General features: G+C 37.2%; 1 protein-coding gene across 4 annotated transcripts in view; it reads right to left on the bottom strand.

Annotated features, from left to right (window-relative positions):
• The window catches only part of LOC306870790 (sushi, von Willebrand factor type A, EGF and pentraxin domain-containing protein 1), a 71207-nt gene extending 62751 nt beyond the window's left edge, over nt 1-8456 (bottom strand). For all 4 annotated transcript variants that reach the window (XM_079418204.1, XM_079418206.1, XM_079418205.1 and 1 more), the window contains exon 1: nt 7501-8456. In XM_079418204.1, coding sequence (XP_079274330.1) covers nt 7501-8013 — 513 coding nt within the window. In that variant the 5' untranslated portion in view covers nt 8014-8456. The remainder of the gene's footprint in view (nt 1-7500) is intronic.
• Nucleotides 8457-20465: the final 12009 nt, after the last annotated feature.

Below are 20465 nucleotides of genomic sequence, written 5' to 3'. Positions count from 1 at the left end.
AAGCCACCAAATAGATGTCTGTGAAGGAGACCAAAACACTGTGCAGGAAAAACAATTAGGATAAAATGGTTCTAAACATGAACTGGTGACTGGAGATACAGGATATTAGTTTTGTGGACTATGTGGTTTGAAGAAATAATTCATTTAACCTTATATTTTAGTAAATTGCTTAATCAAAATGATGTAATGCCTTTTTTTAAGGATTGACACAAGGGGGTGAATTTACAGATAAATCAATAAGATAACAATAAACAAGCTTTGACTTTATTGTGGAGTGCATCAGACATTGCCATACGATATTTGTTCTCAGTATTAAATATATTAAATGGCTTTTTTTGTGCCTATATTAAATGGTTTAGGAAATATGTTGCTGTTATATGATCTGATTTCACTGATCATACTTTAAAATATCAAATTATAAACCTCGTATTGATGTTTTAGAACATTTACTTAACAGTTATTCTCTCAGTAGATGTAAAAATGCACAATTCCATAAGGATTTTTAACTTTTTTCAAGTATCTTTAGACCCATATATAAAAGTATTCTTAGTTTAACTATTAGAGCACGGTTCTAGCAACAGCAAGGCCCGATGCACAGGGAATGGACATTATAGTAAAAAACTGAATGCATTGTAAGTTGCTTTGGATAAAAACACATAAATGTAAGTGCATGTAAACTTAGACCCCATGCTTTGTTTACCCACCTACTGTCCATCGTTCCTGCCTCCCTTTCTCTATTAAATCAGAGCTGTGGTTTTGAGCTGCAGACGTTCTCTACCCAGAGGCTGAGAAGAAGAAATCTCAAGACAGTTAAACTCCAATCTCTCCTGTCTATTACAGTGATCCTGCCTCTGTTTGGGCAGAAAACAAAAAAAAAAAAAAAATTTTTTTGCCTCAAGGGCTAAAGAGTGTCAGCGTTCCTCAATCCACCCCAGCTGGACCTGATTAAAAAAACACCTGGTTGAGAAGTAGTGATATCACTGATCTTGACTGAGAGGACAGTCAGCGTTTGTATGTGAAGAGAGTTACAGATGTGGAGCTGATGTAGCTTTGAATAGATCCAGTACACTGGCATTAACATAATAAGAAAAAATATTTTCAGAGAATAGAGTATTTAAATGATTTAAAAAGGCCCATGAAATTCAGACTGCATGTTCTTGATGGCTTTTGATGAAACCTCCTAGCACTGGAATCATCAAATAAGTACTGCAGACGCTTTGCCAAATGGAATAGGTTAGTTACAAAAATGCTCAAATTATAATTTAGAACATCCATAACTACATGGTTGCCTGAGAATAACAGCAGTGCATATTTTGATATTATGCAACTCCATTGTGTATAATTGGGAAACATGTTTTTCTTCACAAAAATGGCTTTCCCTTCATGATCATTATTGCACGGGATGATCTGTGCAAGAGACAACAGTGAGAATTAATCAAATCTTGATAAATAAAAAAAATGTAAACTCATCCTAGCCAAATTGTATTTATAGCTACAACCAAAGTCAAATAAAGCACTCCATCCTTAAACTATTAGCTTTGGTTCTCATCTTGAAAAGCATTGTGAGTGCAGTCATTGAAATATCTAGAAATTCACAACAGCACCTATAAGATATTTTCCTGACCGGCGTCTAGGAAGCGCACAGGTCACTAATGTGAGGCACTAATAGCACAGATAGGGAAGAGAGGAATCTATTTTCAGTGAGAACAGACGGTGTGTTGTTGTTGACAGGCTGAACTGTTATCCATTTCAGCACTTCCGTGGCTTCTCCTCTGTATGTCCTACCCTTCCCCCTCAACACACATGTACAGAAGCACATATGAGGACGTTTACAACTGCAGACACACACAATACACAGCAAGTGCATGCGAGTGCTACTTAGGGTGAAACCTGACTGTTTTTTCTTGCTTAACTGTGGCCTTAGCTGTGATGTATTTTAAGTGAGACTCCTGGAAAGCCTGTACAGAGCTGCCAATTACTAGCCTTCATATCATAGTGTGGTCACAGGCACAGACCAGGTGCCTTTGCATAGAGCCCTTATTAAGATGGTCTGCTTCTGGAATTTTACAGTTCTTTTAGATAAATAGTGCTTCTGACACTGTGTTCTTTAAAAAAATATATTGCCTCCTCAAATTTAGAGTGTTTTAGAATAATAACATCACTATAAATGCACAGTCTTGGTAGATTTTTAGAATAATAGTGCTTCGGGAACTTTACAGTCTTTACAGACATCATTGCCTTTGTTTTTCTTTTTGTAATTGTACAGACAGAAAGGTTTTGCCCTTAAGATACAGATGCAGGTTTCAAAGTAAACAGCACATTTTTCAATAGGATATGCTTAATATAACTTATTAGGATATGCAACACAAATGTTTTCCCTTGTATTATTTATAAATATTCTTCTTATTATTATATTTTTCCAGGTATGGAACTTTGTAAAGTGTGCCAGTCATATTTAAAGCAGAAATTTAACATTTATATTGCTTAAATATTGGCATGTGGTTGGCTTTCCCTGTGTTTGTTATTTATAAAGAAAATTTTAAGGTATACGACCTATTTGGCAAAATGCAACAACTTCATGTTAAGTTACTTGATACGATGATCTGTACTGTGACAGATGAGTTTGGGTTAACTATGCTCAGACCAAGAGAAACCAAAGTGAAAATTAGTATCACGTCAATCAAAAGTCAGTAAAATAACCCAAAATTGGACCTTTGTAAGATCATTTTTAACAAAACTGTTCACTAACCCTAATTTATATGTTATGAAAGCATAATTTGTGAAACGTCACTCTTAATTTGAAACATTGTCAGACATTACCTGTTGCCATTTATGAATCCCATAGCCACAGTGGTCTCTTAAAACAAAAATAACATCTGGGAGTTGCAGGTGATTCAGGATGATGAAGTGGGCCTCCACATATGTTAGTTACGCTCTCTTGGTGGTGCATGTATGCAGCTGGTGGAAAAACGCATGCTTTTATCTTTTCATGCTTCAGAGCAGAAATGTGACCTCTTGCATTGTTACAGAAATTACCTCACTGTATGGGGCCATTAATAGTGCTAAAATAAACAGAAACTCTGTCTTTTGTCTATTATTTTCTTCCGTTTTTCTCTCAACAATAGCATGCATTTTTTGCCTGTAGACTGTGCTGGTGGTGCAGTCAGACTGAGCACCACCACCGCTCTATATTTGACTTACTCCAGCGTCCAGTTACCACTAATCACTGTGTTGAAGCATTTAGCAGTTTATAAATGTTTCAAAGTGCATTTGCGTGTGTAGATCTCAGGGTGTGGAATAGGGCTCATCTGGAGCTGAAAGTTGTGGTTAATAGCAGGAATAATGTGAGAGGGGAATAAAGGTTTGGCATGAGGTGAAAGCTGCAGGCGAAACAAATTATTTTGCAATAATGCAATTTGAGACTATAACTCTGCTCCAGTCAAATGTTTGTGGAGTTTTGTTGCCAAATGAGCAGGAACATTAGAAGACGGGACCCAGTAAGGGTCAGTGGTTCTTTTTGAGTTCAACCGCTCCCCATATTTTTTCCCACATTTCCATCTTTTTTAATATTCAAAAATATTATGAATTTGACTGTACTGACACTTTCGGATGAAAATACAATTTGAACTGAATTGAGCTGAATAATGACACCATTGTCTTCTGAAGAGCTGTTATATTGCTGGATCAAATTTGTTTCATAATTTGTTGGATTTTGCTGAATCGACACTGTTATTGAACTGAACTGAATCAACATTGAACTGAGTTTAAAAAAATTACACCGTTGCCTTCAGAGCTTAATATAGCTGAATTGAACTGTTTTCACAATTAATGAACTTTACACAGTTATTAACTGGACTGAATCATCATTGAACTGACGTGTGCTGGTATTTAAAGAAGTTTGCTTAATTGATTCTGTTATTTTTACTATTCATTTACTGTGAGGCTGCTTTGAAACAATCTATATTGTATAAAGTGCCATATAAATAAAGATGACTTGACTTGACAACAATATTCAAAGGTCCCGTGGCTTTTCCAGTTGTTTGTGATTTGTAGATAAATATTAAGGATAAGAATGTTTAAAATATTTTTTACACACAAATTCTGTCTGATAAAATATTTTGGAGCTTGGCAAGAACAAAATGGACATTCATCATAAAAATGCCCATGCCATTATAGAAGGATTGTATTAATTTACATGACTTTTCCAGATATAGAAATCACTTTTCTAAAATTAGACTACCAGGAATTCTGAGTATGAATTTAATTTAAGATCTATCTGGATTGTTACTTGTTTTAGTTTATTTTGATGCTTGTTTAGTCTTATTTTAAGTCATCTTGAGGCCCACTTATACATTTTCTGAGCCCCCCTGGTTTACAACCACTGTTCTATTGCAGAATGTAATTTTGTCTACTGTGGACAAAGAGTAAGTGTTCCTGCCTCCTTGCAGAATGAATGCTGGAAAACTGATGGATGAAGTCCAGATGAAGGTTTTCTCATGCCATCATGTTGCATTAATTTTACTGTCACATGTGTGTCCCAGACAATAAGACTCTTTTATTCTTGTCTCATGCTGTCTCTCATTGTTGATCCATCCCTTTTTTAGGCGTATTTCTGGTGTTTACGTATTTCAGTCTCTCATGTGTCTGATTTATAGGTGCAATAAACCTTCTGGTGAAGGTAAATGCATACAATTTGTGACTTAAGGTAAAGCACACAGTAACTAGCAACCAAGCAATCTGTTCCTCCAACACAACTCAGAGATGCAATTAAGCCCCTAACTAGGACTAAGACTGATTCATTGTAAAACATATTGCCTCTTCAGACAGTTAAAGACCGAAGGGCCCTTATCTGGCTGTCTGCTGACATATCTGTGGCTCTCTGGCTGGTTTAAAGGCATTCCTGACTGTTTTATCAGGGTTCATAGAGTACAGGCTGTCTCTCATAAGGATCTCCCTAATCAGTCTCAATAACACAAATACAGCCTCGGGAAGTGCCAGAGTTTCATCATTGCATGCATGCCAAAACGAAGCATTATGTACAGTCATTTCGATTTCATTGTTGCGACTTTTTCGGTTTCTTATTCGCTCAGCCCTTTTTACAGCTATTTGTGAAAAATTGTGATTTTATACAAGTAAACACTCACTTTGCTTTAATATAGATAGATAAAACATTGTACCTGTAAAGCATTCATAGTGAATTTCCAGTCATTTGTTTCAACACCAAACATCACGTATGTGTGTTTTGACAGATGTCCCTGTTCTTTCATTCTGTTTCTTTGCTTTTTTGTCCCTTTGCTTTAATTTTGCATAGCACATTCTGAGGCTTGCTGACAGATGTTTTTGCAGACACAATATGAGATATTTGGACACGCTGATCTGTCTAGACTCGATGACAGTAACGTTCCTGCTGCCTTGTGCTTCAAAAACCAGGTCAGAGGGGTCAACTTTAAAGAAACATTCTCTGGAATTTCTGATGGGGGATTGTAGGAGGAAGGGTCACATAGGGATGAAACGGGAGGGATGTATGCTAACAATAACGCAAAAAATATAACTGCCCTTTTCACCTCCACGCTACTTGAGATGAGATAAATTAACAGGCATTTTTGACGAAGAATGACTCTTGATGAATGTATGTTTGTATTATGTGTGGGTGGGTGTGTTTTCAAATGTGCTTATAGAAAATTCCCATAGACCTCCCCTTCTTAATAGAATCCCTGCTGGGGGAAAGGAAGAATCCTACTCGAGATGAGCATTCATTGGAAATTAGAAATTTCAAATCCATTTGGTCAAGCACTTCGATATAATGGTTCCCTATGGAGGCTGATCAGAAAAGCAGGCAAAGAATTTGGAAAGCACTAAAAGCATTCAATAACATTAAGAAGGACAGCAGAGAGAGAGAAATAAGTTTTATGGAGAGCTAATTCTGCTCTGGTTTGGCAAATGGAAAAGGAGTTGGGGATCTGGCAACCCAGGATGCCCACTAAGTGCAGACAAACACTGTGGTTAGAGCAAGAATCAACAGGAGTGCTGGGCTAACTGAAGAGAGATTACATAAGAACTTAGATCTGTAGATGTCTATCTATCTGTTTATCTGTCTGTCTGTCTATCTATCTATCTGTCTTTCTGTCTATCTATCTACCTATCTATCTATGTCTGTCTGTCTATTCAAAGTGTCTAGACAAACTTTTCTTTATAGTTAAAATAATCATTGTTAAATGGCAGATTCTCAAGTCAGTTTTAAATGGTTCACCACCCTGCTGTTTATTAGCATGTTGGGTTTGTGAGACTACACAATGCAGCTTTTATCAATCATCAGCCATAGCAAAATAAAATGCATTTAGAGCCAACTGAACATTTCATTCTCCAAATGCAGTGGAGTAAATGAATTAGAGGCTTGGCAATTGAGGATGTTCTTGCTAAAAGGCAAATCTGATCAGAGAGGTTTGGCCTCTCTATGCACTTCGGCTGGGCAGCAGAACTGTGGATAAGGCCTTCGACCTCTGCAGCTCTGAAAGATTGAAAATGTGTCTGGTAAAAGCTTCCAGACCTCCACGCCATTTAGACTCAATGGAAGGAGCCAAAAACCATGAAATATTACAGTTTGACTGCAATGCCAATTAATTGCATATGAACAAAAGGACTTTCCTGCTGTGCTTCCATAACAACTTAATACATTTGCAGATCTGGGTTGGCGGAACCATTTTTCAAACCACAAATGTCATTCAGGACATGAAAAATGTCTGAAAACACGGACGTCATAATCATTTGTAACGGAAAAAGGGAGTAGAAGCTGCAGTAGGCTGCAAGATGAAGCAATAAATCATTTTGCTGCAATTTATAGCATTGCTGTTAAGTGAGACTGGGTTAGTTAAAAGAAAAATTAATCTATTTGATATGAGTCACCACTGCTGCTGTCTTTTCCCTTTGTCTGGACCTTGAAGTTCTCAAGTTGTTCCGACTTGAAACCAACAACTCTGTATTTCCCTATTTTCCAAAGTCTTTAGTACACGTTGACAGGGGACAAATCAACCTGCATGGCCCTACCATGTACTTTTTTTAAAGTATGGCCACTGTTGTAGAAAGTCCTACATAGATAGATGATTTCTGTGGTTATCTGTCCCAGATCAGAGTACACAGGAAACCATATGGTGTTAACTTAGAGATGACATCTGGAGGTACCTTGCCAGGAATGGAGACTTTTATGTGTTGTTTTACAGTCCTGTTTCTGCTAAATGTGTTTCAGTGATTTAGAGTCAATAGCCATCTATTCGTTTATTAGTCGAATAACATTAAAGAGCAGTGGAGGAACATTGAATACATTCAGCATAAATCAAAGTTCATCTCACTCAACTCAATCTAGATTAGGTGGCTAGACTCTTAATGTTAAGGTCTGTCATTTATCTTCATTATTGCCTCTTTTATCTATTACATTTCATTTAGTGCTTAAATTCTTCCTCACATCCACAGACCCAAACATTGTGATTACACAGCTGCTCTTACCGCTGCGCGCTGGAAGGCCCCCCGGGTGTAGGTGCCACCTCCTCTGTAGGTGATGGAGGGGATCTCTTTGCTGAAGAGCGAGCACTTGTGTTGGTGGGCTTTGGGTGCGGACACATAGTCCACTCTTGTAACCACATGACTCTTGGAACTAAATGTCACCAGCGCTACACGTGTTGCCTCCGGCGCCACCGGAAAATCTGACAGCAGCTTCCGCACGAATCGCAGCTCGCTCCCAAAGTTGGAAGCTCCCACGCTGGACGACTCGTCCACGAGGAAGACCAGATCCAGACAGCCTCCCCGTTCCCGAAGAAGACGCACGTTCCTTCGGAAGACCTGGCCGAGACGTTCCACTTTGCTCTCCGCGCTCTCAGAGAGGTTTTGCCGGGTTTGGGCTGCCTGACGCAAACCCCGCAGGGACAACTGCTGAGCCTGGCCCAGCCAACCAGTACAGCATGACCAGTACAGGAGCAGTAAAGTGAACCTTAAAGTCAATGCAATTCTTAGTGTCACCATGATAACGCCACAAACTCCAGTGTCCTGTAGTGGTTATGAGGGAATATTGAGGCGTATAAGTTTGTTGCAATCCTTCTCTTCTTCTGTTTTCTCTATCTTTTCCAAGCAGGGAGAGTCTCTTATCTCTCCGCTGGTCTCAAGCATCTGTGGAGCTCCTGCATTTCAGACACCCTCCAAATGCATTTCCTCTCTCTCTCAAAATCATTTAAAAAGAGCGAGACGGTGAAAAAAAGTTTGGTGAGAAGGAGCGAGGGTGTGTGTGCTGGTGTGAGACTAAGGGAAGGAGTGAGAAGGAAGAGTGAAAGAGAGCAGCGTTGGCGGCGGAGGAAAAAAGGGGCAGTCAGAGGCGTGAGTGTCTCTCTTTTTTTCTCGTCCCGTTCTCTTGCTTATTCCCTACTTGTTCTGCCCTTCTCTCTTTCTTTTTCCTCTGCTTGTCCTAGAGTGCCTGAGTGAGGTTGTGTGTCATTGGAGCACTCCAGACTGTCCGTCAGCCAATGCCTTTGTGAGAGAATAAGGGTGTGTGTGAGAGAGAGAGACGTTTGTCTATCGGCCTGTCAATATGCCCAAAGAAAACATCAGCACGGGCCTGTTGATCAAATCCATATGTCTGGCACTCGTCTTCACTCGGACGAACAATCTCACCAAACTACCAGGCAGATACCAAAAGAGCCATCTGCTAATGAGAATAATTGCGAGGAGCTGCAGATAAAACAAGCATGAAATGGATACAAAAGCAACACAATTTATTTGACAAGTAGAAAAGCTCTTAACAGGTTTAAGTCAAAGCATCGTTACATGTCATGCGAGTTTTGTAAGTAGAGCCTCCAGTCTTTATTACTTCCTCTTGTTTTCTCTTGGGGGTCTTGTGGGGAGAGAAATCTCAAGTAGGATCTGACCCCCCACTCTGTCTCTTATTTGTTCCTCCTTTCTTTTGTGATTTTTATCTGTAACCAAAACAAAGTCTCAATGCTCAATGCAATTTTAGGTGGGCCGGCCACAGTTTGGCTTTATAACGGAATATTTGGAGCCAGGTTGAAACTTCAATTAATACAAATGAATGCCACGTGTGAATCCCAGCTGTCATGGCTTTGACGGGACAAAACGGACAAGGATTACCAGTATTGTGTGATTCTTGACTGAACCAACCATTTACTACTTGAATTTCCTGAAAAAAATAAAATAAAATAAAAATACTGTAGCTATTCGTTCGGACCAACCAAAAGACCCGTACTGAAACGGTTCGGTATGAATGTGTGTACCGTTATATATATATATAATTTTTTTTTTTTTTCTCCATGTATTTTACATGCCGTCATGGTAACTGTATATATACAGACACATTTTTACAGTCATACACATGCACCATAAATTCACTCTAATATGTAACTCGGTCTCCTTCTGTCTTTTATCTGATTGGCAGTATGGTGGTGACACATTCTTGACATTTATCCAAACAAGAGGAGGATATGTCAAGATAATATAAACAACTAATTTCTTGTAACATTAGTGTAACACTTCACTCTTGCTTATGTCTTGCTTATATATATATATATATATATATATATATATATATATATATATATATATATATATGTCTGTGTTTGTTCTGATACAAGTCATTTTAGCAGAAGAGTTTACAAATAGGGGATTTACAATACAAAAAGGCTTTTTTTCTCATTAAATACTTGGCAAAGCAAAGTGTCTTATGTAAAACTTAAAAATAGTAGAATAGTGCCCTCTACAGGTTAATAAGGGTACTTTTTATCCAGTTGTTCGACTGTTGAGAAACCAGTGCTTTTCATAATTGTAAGTGAAGCTATTTTTCATTACACAACAATGGTTCTGAACCTAGGGGCCAGGACAAAGTAGGCCCCTAAAAATGATTAAAAATAAAAAAATATTTAAAAATGTAAAATTATTTAAAATAAAACAACTAAAAAATCAAGATAGGATTCCCACCGTCTTAGAGAATGTTGATAAATAAGGTAGTCTATTTTAAGTGTATATGTGACCCTGGACCACAAAAGCAGTCTTAAGTCGCTGGGGTAAATTTGTAGCTATAGCCAAAAATACACTGTATGGGTCACAATTTTTGATTTTTCTTTTATCCTAAAAATCATTAGGTCATTAAGTAAAGTTCATGTCCCATGAAGATATTTTGTAAATTTCCTACTGTAAATATATCAAAGCTTGATTTTGGATTAGTAATATGCATTACTAAGAATTTAATTTGGACAACTTTATAGGCTGTTTTCTCAATATTTAGATTTTTTGCACCCTCAGATTCCAGATTTTCAAATAGTTGTATATCGGCCAAATATTGTCCTATCATAACAAATCATACATCAATGGAAATCTTATTTATTCAGCTTTCATATGGTGTATAAATCTCAATTTCAAAAAATTGACCGTTATGACTAGTTTTGTGGTCCAGGGTCACATATATATATATATATATATACATACATACACACATGCATGTCTATATTTAAGAAAAATATGTTACATTTATATATTAAATATATTTATATTATTTATATGAATATAAATATATACATGTAAATATTAAAAAAATATATGCTGTATGTGTGTGTCTTTATATATACATAATAAATATACACAATACACACACATATATTATGTAAGCAAAAAACTTTGGTAGCACATGAAGCCCATATTTATAATACATTATAAGGGTATTTTTAAGGCATTATAATGAATGCATAATGCATTCTAAAAACCTTATAATATGTTATATCATCTTATGAGTTTTCATAAGAACAGTTTTAATGTATTACTTATTTATGGTTATAGCTTTTAGGAGTATCAATATCATTTAATACTTAATTACAGAAATCTATTACTATTACTCTATTATCTATTACTACTCAAGTAAAAGCAATTCAAAGATTTCCTTGAGTACAAGAAAGTACTACTTTTTTAATGTTCTTAAGTATTAAAGGTAAAACAAAAACAACAACTTTTATTTATGAAATATAGTGCAGTAAAAAGTATGACATTATGCTTTGGAATATAGTGAAGTAAAGTTTTCCATAGAAAAACACAGCAGTGAGTAGTCAACAAACAAACACACACACACACACACACACACACACACACACACACACACACCCAGAGCAGTGGGCAGCCATTTATACTGCAGTTGGGGGTTTGGTTTGGTGCCTTGCTCAAGGGTCTCACCTCAGTCGTGGTATTGAAGGTGGAGAGAGCGCTGGACATTAACTCCCCCCACCTACAATCCCTGACGGACCTGAGACTCGAACCCGTAACCTTTGGGTTACAAGTTCGACTCTCTATCCATTAGGCCCCATTCTGGTTATAGTGTATTATAAGACTCATATATTGCCATCTTTCTTATGCTACTTTACTTAAGGCAATCAAAGACCACTTATAAGTATAGAAATAATAATAGTAATTTTTTTTTTCTCAAACAACCATAAGATCAGAGATCAGATCAGATGAATGTGTAATATGACACATTTGCTTTGAACTATTTTTATTGTAATATCAGTTTGATTATTTTAATGGTACCCGTTAGACAGCTGTTGATAAATAACTCTGCAACTATATGTCAGCTAGCAGTCATTGGAGTATTAGTATGTCTGCTAAATATATGCTAACACTTTATTTTGATGGTTCCCCAACAGACAAACTGACTATAAATAACTTTGCAAGTACATCAACATTTTACCTACCCTAACCTTAACCTAAACCTACTAATACTCTAATGAGAGTTAGTTGACATGCATTTGCAAAGTTGCTTATATTCAATAGACTAAAGGGACCATCAAAATAAAATGTAACCTAACATATAAACATTGCATTTTTTTTCAGTTGAAATTATTAACTAGCTCACATCAAAATTAATATTAGCCTCACAGAGAAAACTCAAATAACACTCCACACCAAACCACTTACAAGATGTAGTAAGATACTGTGCAGATCTTAAATAAACAATGTCAAGTCCATTATATATTTAAAAGTATTTAATATGGGGTTCATTGTGTAATAAATAATCATAACCTTAAAAGTTATAACCACAAATGCGTAAGCATTATAATGTATTATAATTGTTATGATTATTTATAACATTATATAACATATTATAAGATTTTTTATAATGCATTATGCATTCATTGTAATGCCTTAAGAATACTATTATAATGCATAATACCTTATAATGTATTATAAATATGGGCTTCATAGAAAGTGTTACCAAAACATTTATTTTGGATGCAATTAATTGCAATTAATCATTTGACAGCACTAATATGGGGGGGTCAGTCGTGGCCTAATGGTTAGAGAGTCTGACTTGTAACTGAAATGTTGCAGATTTGGGGCTCATGTCCGGCAGGGATTGTAGGTGGGGGAGTGAATTACCAGCACTTTCTCCACCCTCAATACCATGACAGAGGTGAGACTCTTGAGCAAGGCACCAAACCCCCAACTGCTCCCCGGGTGCCGCAGCATTGGCTGCCCACTGCTCCGGGTTGTGTGTTCATGGTGTGTGTGTGTGTGTGTTCACTACTCACTGCTGTGTGTGTGCACTTGGAGGGGTTAAATGCAGAGCTGAGATTTTGTGATTTTGTGCCTCTCTGTGATGACACCACTAGGCATCGCACACTCGCATATCTCAGACTTCTTGAGGGGATGCAGATTCTCATAAGTGAGTGGAAGTAGGAGGGTGCTGAGCCTGTGGCTGTTCTATATGCAAGCATCAGTGTCTTAAACTTGATGCGAGCTGCAACCAGGAGCCAGTGCAGGGAGATAAAGAGAGGTGTGACATGGGCCCTTTTGGGTTCGTTGAAGACCAGTCGCTCCGCTGCATTCTGAATCATTTGTAAAGGTTTGATTGTGCATGATGGAAGTCCAGCTAGAAGAGCATTGCAGTAGTCCAGTCTAGAAATGGCAAGGGCCTGGACAAGAAGTTGTGCAGCATGCTGTGTAAGGAAGGGCCTGATCTTTCTGATGTTGTGCAATGCAAACCTGCAAGATCGAGCAGTTTTTGCAATGTGGTCTTTGAAAGTCAGCTGGTCATCGAAGATTATACCAAGATTTCTGACCGAACTTGATGGGGTAATTGTTGATGAACCTAACTGGATGGTAAAATCATGCTATGGAGTTGGAGTGGCAGGAAAGACTAGAAGCTCAGTCTTTGCCAGGTTGAGCTGTAGGTGATGTTCTTTCATCCATGCCGAGATGTCCACCAGGCAGCCTGAGAACCGTGCAGCTACCATTGGATCATTTGGTTGAAATGAGAGATGGAGCTGTGTGTCATCAGCATAGCAATGGTAGGAGAAACCATGTGCTTGTATGATGGGACCCAGTGATGTAGTGTATGTGGAATAGAGGAGGGGTCCAAGAACTGATCCCTGAGGAACCCCAGTGACCAGTTTATGTGCTCTGGATACATCCCCTCCCCAGGCCACCTTGAAAGATCTACCAGTGAAGTGGAATCCCTGTGATGCCTAGTGATGAGAGGGTGGACAGGAGGATCTGATGATTAACAGTGTCAAAAGCAGCAGATAGATCCAACAGAATGAGAACTGATGATTTGGAATCAGCTTTTGCAATCCGCAAGTTTATGTCATAGTGCAAATTCATAAAAAGCTCTTATTTATTCTGCTGGCTCCATCTATTGGGGAAAGGATGCATGTGCGCCCTGCACAGGTCATTATTTGATACCCATTATTAGACCCCATAAAATCAAAATTATAGATATGTAATTTTTTGTTGATGTTTGTAAACTATGAGGCCATGTATAAGCTATACTTGTTGTATATGTTGAGAAACATCACTTTTAGCAGGTTTAATAGGCTATTTCATTCTTTGCAAAGCACAGAATCAGACACTGGTTAAGAAAAAAAACAGTAAAAAAACTAAATTTAAATGTTGCATGCATACAATTTTATTTATGGTTCATATGGTTTTGAATGACATCAACTGGAAAATATGCTTTTTACAACCAGATGTTATAGCATGCACCAGCAGGGGCTAATGGGGACATCTAACCAACCTTACCATACACGGCATGCTCTCTAGACTGATAACCAACCAGCAAGTAGCAAATCAATGCTTCATGATTGTGAACTAAACCTATTGCCTTTTTAAACACTCTTTGAAATGACGCATTAAAACCTATTAAAACAGTGTGTTTTCATGTTTTAGCAATTATTTCCTTAGCTTTGCCTTATCTTAAGCTAAATAGTTATTTTTTTGAGTATGCTTGAGTCAAGTACTGTACACTGGCCAGCATTAGCCCAGAACACAACTCATCTGACATTCTGAAATTAGTATGTTCAGTCATGTTTCTTTTCAGTTCAAGTATTTTTGTTGTAATGGTTGTTCAGTGGAAAGGATCTGTTCCCTTTGTGTCTGTCCTCAAACAGCCAGCGCCCACCATAAAATGTAACGATCGGTGTGGTGGTGCAGGTTCTCAGAGATATTTTTAGCGTAATCTCTGACGTAGACATGAATAATTCATGAGCTCTGTGGTTAAACCACACCATGCTTTGACATCACAGTATATCAGTGACGTCAGATTATACCGTCTGCAAAAGAAAAGGCTGCATTTATTTAACGTTTAACATATTTATCCTGCTAAAATAATACAGCCAGCAGAGACATAAATCACATTACATGTGTGAAATGTGAAACACTTTACAGCTGCGTCTCTGAGAGAAGGATTTGGTCTTTCCGAGAAATAAGGCATATGGAAACATGTTGTTCCTCTCACACACAAAATAAACAGTTACTGTCCCTTTCTCTAGTATTTGACAGAAAATCCGACACACAAACCCACAACACAACTTGGTCTTGTTCCACACTTGACGACAGAGTAATTTGTTAATTTACATACTAAAAAAAAAAATCTCACACGTGCAAAAACAAGAAGAGCCTTAGGGGAGCAAAAGTGGATGTCTCTGATGGGACAGCAGAGCGCAAGAATGAAAAACAGAGCGAAGGAGGAGAGGAAAAGCAGGGAAACACAGGAGACTGGATTTAACCAGAGTTCCAAAACATGATCACGCTGAGGAGAACGTGAGGATCGGAGTGAAAACAGAGAACACTGGGAAGAGGGGGAGAGACCAAACCGGCAAAGAAAAGCAAACAAATATGACAAAAACACAGAATTTAAAGGAATAGTTCATCATTTTGTTCCAAACCTGTTTGACTTTCCTTTTCTGCAGAATAAAAACAAGAATGTTTTGAAGAACATTGCAACCAAACAGTTTTGCTGACTTCCACTTTAGACAAAGAAAACAAAGTCAGTGTCTGAACAAACATTAATAAGTAAATGATCACAGATTTTTCATATTTTTTGGACTATCCTTTAACCCATGATTTAATTAAATGCAATGGACAAAGATGTATTAAAAACCTCATAATTAAGATGTGACAGGCATTGCTTAAGCTTATCATTATCAGATGATGAAAGAGGGTGATCAGTTCAACAATGATGGTTAACTAAATGTAATTAACACTTTGCTATTGTGCTGATGATGAAAACACTGATTCCAAACCACTCTGATTGATCACTGAAACACGTATTCAAAGACAGCCTCTCAGTCCACAATAAATGTAAATACACAGTTAATCACAAAGAAACATAGTGGGAAGGGTGGGACGAAACAAAAACAGAGTGTTGAAACACACATATCCAACTGTATGTGTTGGCTAATATTAGTCCATCCAAAAATAAATATTCTGTCATCATTTACTCGTCCTCGTGTCATTCTAAACCTGTGCTTTTCTTTTCCTTGAAAAACACAAAAGAAGATATTTTGTAGAAAGTTGGGGCCCAAACAACATTTAACTCCATTGACTACACTGTATGGACAAAAAATACACACTTTTCTAAATATCTTCTTTTGTGTCCCACAGAAGAATCAGGTTTCGAACAACATTTTTGGGTGAGCTATAAATTGAAATAAAATGTGTTTGCTCACAAATACAAACATATGCATTTCAGTTACAGACAAAACAAAAGAAACGCTTATGGCAATCAGACAGACATAAAGTATGTATGCTGCAGAACTGAATATGACACAAAAACATATAAATATAGTTTTATTTCTCTTGAGTGTGTGTTCTGTTCTTGAATGAATATCTATGTTCTTGGACATATTATTCCTGGAGCACATGTGCTCTGTGTGTATGGTAAACAGACGTATCAAATTACACTTCCTAGAAATACTCCTGCCCCCTCGCTACATGTCTGTCTCATTCTTTTTTCTTCACTTAAACTCTTACTTTTTATCTCTTTCTCTCACAAGTTCATAACAATTCTCTGTATTCACACAAAAACATACAGTGTGCCACTCTTAAGTGCTTCACGATGCCATAGAAGAACCTTTTTGTCTAAATGGTTCCATAAAGAACTTTTGAAGAACCAAAAGGTTCTTTGTGGTGAAAGAAGGTTCTTCAGATTATAAAAAGGTAAGAAAGGGGTGATTCTTTAAAGAACCTTTGACTGAATGGTTCTTTGTGGAACCAAAAATGGTTCTTCTATGGCATCGCTGTGAAGAACCTTTTGAAGCGCCTTTATTTTTAAGAGTGTAGTGTAAATATAGCCTGTCCTGTTTTTCATTTCCTCCATTCCCTTGCTTCATCATACCTACTTAGGGAACTTCATCCACATTGCGTAACACTCCTTCTCATGTTCTGGTAAATAAAGTGTCCAAATCTGGTACGTGTGGCAGAGCATGACTTTTCGGTTTCAGAAACAATACATGGTGGGGCTCGTCATATATATATGACGAGTTCATTTGCAAAACCATTAATCCGTTTTGAACAATTCTCAGAAATCATGTTTTTTCCTTGTGCATTCCAATTAATCTCAATCAAACTGCAGTTGGGTTATTTTGATTTGTTATATTTTATTTACAATAATAATGTTTACTCATATTACTATGCTATAATATGCAACACTGAAATAAATGATTCATTGAATTTACTAAAAAAAAATGTAAGGTAAGTGGTTGCAATCAATTTATTTTAGCTACATTTAAATAAACTAATTTTGTTGAAAGTTCGTCTACTAAATTTATTTATTTAATTGTAACTAAAATAAATTGATTGCAACCACTTACCTTAAAAAAATTGAGTAAATTCAATTAATCTTTTTTTTTCAGTGAACTATATGTATTAAAATATGTGAATTTTTAATTATTCACTAGTGTGAGATAAACCAGGGAAAATGAAATGTCATGGGTCATATTCATTGATCAAAAAATATTACTGTGTCAAGCTGGAAATCGCCCGTAAATTAGCAGAAAGGGGTGCTACTTGGGCAATATCGTTCTATATCCTGCTGCCGATTAGGTATCTCTGAATTTAACTTTCTCTTAATGCGATCTCTGGTTATAGTTCAATTTTCTCTGAGGTTAAGCTGGGCTTATTTGTCTTGCTGAGCTCTGTTTTTGTATTGATATTGTCATTGCTAAGATTTTTTCCAGCCACTGGGCAGTAAACAATGCTCAATGCTCTTTCTTTCATTTTTCATTTTTACCTTTTTTCTTTAGTTTATATGTTTCGGTCTGAAAACATGTTACAGATTTTGATATGTTGTTCATAATATGTTCTTTCTTTACTGGCTGTATCTTTCCCATTTACTCAGCCCTCTTTTCCTTTCACACATTATAACTTGAAGCTTTGTGTTCCTCAGCATTTTGCACTCTCCACAGGTATTGTTTATCAAAGTGATCAGATAGGAAAGTTTCATCAAAATGGCTGTCTGTTTCCTGTGTACGTCCTCAGGCCTTAAGCTGAACGTGCCCCTCACTCATGTGGATTTGACATGTTTAGCTGTCCACTGTCTTGCTGATTAAAAGGAGGAGACTGGGTCAGTCCAGACAAGATTAGTGCAACACACATTCATACAGTTCATACATGCACGTTTACACTTAGTGAAGGTTAAAGGGCATTTACATTAACATTAACCATTTTCGGATGAATAAATATTTATTTTTGATGGCAGACATAGTTTAGGGAAGTCGTGGCCTAATGGTTAGAGAGTCGGACTCATAATCGAAAGGTTGCGAGTTCGAGCCCCCGGCCGGCAGGAATTGTAGGTGGGGGGAGGGAATGTCCAGCGCTCTCTCCACCCTCAATACCACGCCTGAGGTGCCCTTGAGCAAGGCACCGAACCCCCAATTGCTCCCCGGGCGCTGCAGCATGGCTGCCCACTGCTCCGGGTGTGTGTTCACGGTGTGTGTGTGTGTGTGTGTGTGTGTGGATTTGTTCACTACTCACTGCTGTGTGTGTGCACTTGGATGGGTTAAACGCAGAGCACCAATTTCGAGTATGGGTCACCATACTTGACAATACGTCACGACTTTAAGGGAATAAAAAGCAGCAAAAACATTAATATTTTATTAAATAGATTTAAAATACTGCAATGCAAAGAAATATAATATTATATTAAATTATATTATTATAATCAGTATTTGTTTTGACTTAAGTATTTTTTGTCACCCCATTTGCACATTTTTTCTTGTTTAAACCCGACTTCTGCTTAAAACATGAGAAAGAAAAAATTCAGTTAGAAACTACTGTAATGTGATGTTGTGAAAATATAACCACTGAAATATTGTTGTGATATCATCTCTCCTTGTCACACTCATTGAGCTTCATGAATTAGAGATGGAGAGATGAGTAAACAGTCTGTATTAAACTTAGAGAATGAGTGTTGATGTCAAATGAATTTCATCTCATATCACAACGAATGTCATATTAACCTGTAAAAGCTGCTCTGAGATCTTTACCCGAGTAATATCTGTTTACTCGGATAGACGGCTGACTGGTGTTTGTAAGATGGTATTTAACCGGTTGAGTTTGACCCAATGCCTTGCTTACGCTCACTGAGCAAATTAATGAGAAAGAAGGCCATCATGAGGGCCGTGTGTGGCTCTGTGTACATATGTGCGTGTGTGTGCCTGTGAGAGCCATTAAGATATCAAGCAATAGCCAATTTATCTATGACAGAACAGCTGTGCCATCACAGTTCTGGAGTCTTCTTGTCCAATTAGATTCACATAATAATGAATGATGTGATGCAGCAGCAAAAACATTACATTTACATCAACTGCCCTCCTATTCTTCTCTTTTCTGTCTAGATTATCTCTAGACTGGTTCTGTAACACGTTGTACCTCTCTAAAAGAAATGCACTTTGCCAACTAAGACAATTAATATGTAGGACTAATGCGTCGTTGTTTTTTTATTGCTGCTGTAAACATTGGCTGAAAAATGCTGCCTTTGTTGGTAATATATTGAGATGGCAACAAGACACATCCTGTTTATTACGGTGTCTGAGTGGATTTTGATTTGCTGTCTGTGGAGTCCCACAATCCTATGCTATTTTTGATCTTATGTCTCATTTTCCGTTGAGAAATAAGCAGTGTAGTCACAAAATATTTGCTTGGTCTAAAGTATTTGTTCTGGATCAATTAGATATGACATTATGGTGCCTTGGAGGCCTGTCTAAAACCGGCTTCATTTAAGATACACTGTAAAATATTTCCACCCACCTCAACTTAAAAAAACTTAAGTGTCTCAAGTGTCGCCAATAGCAAAGGGTTTCTGATTTGTGCATACCTGTTTAAGTACCATCAGACTGACTGTACAAGTCATTTCAACTTAAATTATATTAAACTGACCTAAAAAAAAAAGCTGAATCTCAGATAACTTAAAAAATTAAGTTGAAATTGGTTAAATCATTGATAATATATCTTTTTTTTACAGTGTTTAACTGAGAGGGTTAGACATATTAATTTATATACAGGGTAAAATGGGAGAAGATACCCCCCTTTAAAAGCAATGTGGACTTACTTTTAAATTGTAACATATAAGTTTAGCATGTGCAGGATGCAATCCAATTTGTTATTATAGGAAATAAATAGAAACAGTCACTAATTTAGTTGTTATAGCACAAAATGTCAAGTATTAAAAGAGGGGAAATATGTCATAATAGCAACACTATGAATGCAAATTTAGTGATTTCACTCAATTAGCCTACAGGCTTTAAAATGTGTGTGTGTGTGTGTGCATGTTTATGTGGTTTATGAGGACACAAATTTGTATAATGACATGGGTATGACAGAGGTATTACAATATGAAGGTGGTTTATGAGGACACTGCCTATGTCCCGGTAATTCAAAAGGCTTAAAAAACGTACTAAATGGTGTTTTTTTGAAAATCTAAAAATGCACAAAGTCTCCTGTGAGGGCTGAGTTTAGGTGTAGGGTTGGTGTAGGGCAATAGCACACACAGTTTGTTCAGTATAAAAACCATTACGCCTATGGAGAGTCCCCATAAACCACAAAAACCAACATGTGTGTATATGTGTGTGAGTGTGTGCTGCAACGGAAAGCGCACAAGGCGTTGCTATGGTTACTTTTAGGTTATGGTTAGCTACTATCGCTAGTGGCAG

The sequence above is a fragment of the Barbus barbus genome (genome assembly GCF_936440315.1).
Source record: "Barbus barbus genome assembly, chromosome: 1".
Lineage (NCBI taxonomy): Eukaryota > Metazoa > Chordata > Actinopteri > Cypriniformes > Cyprinidae > Barbus > Barbus barbus.
Note: the sequence above shows the minus strand (reverse complement) of the source record. Positions and strands in the feature narration are given on the sequence as shown.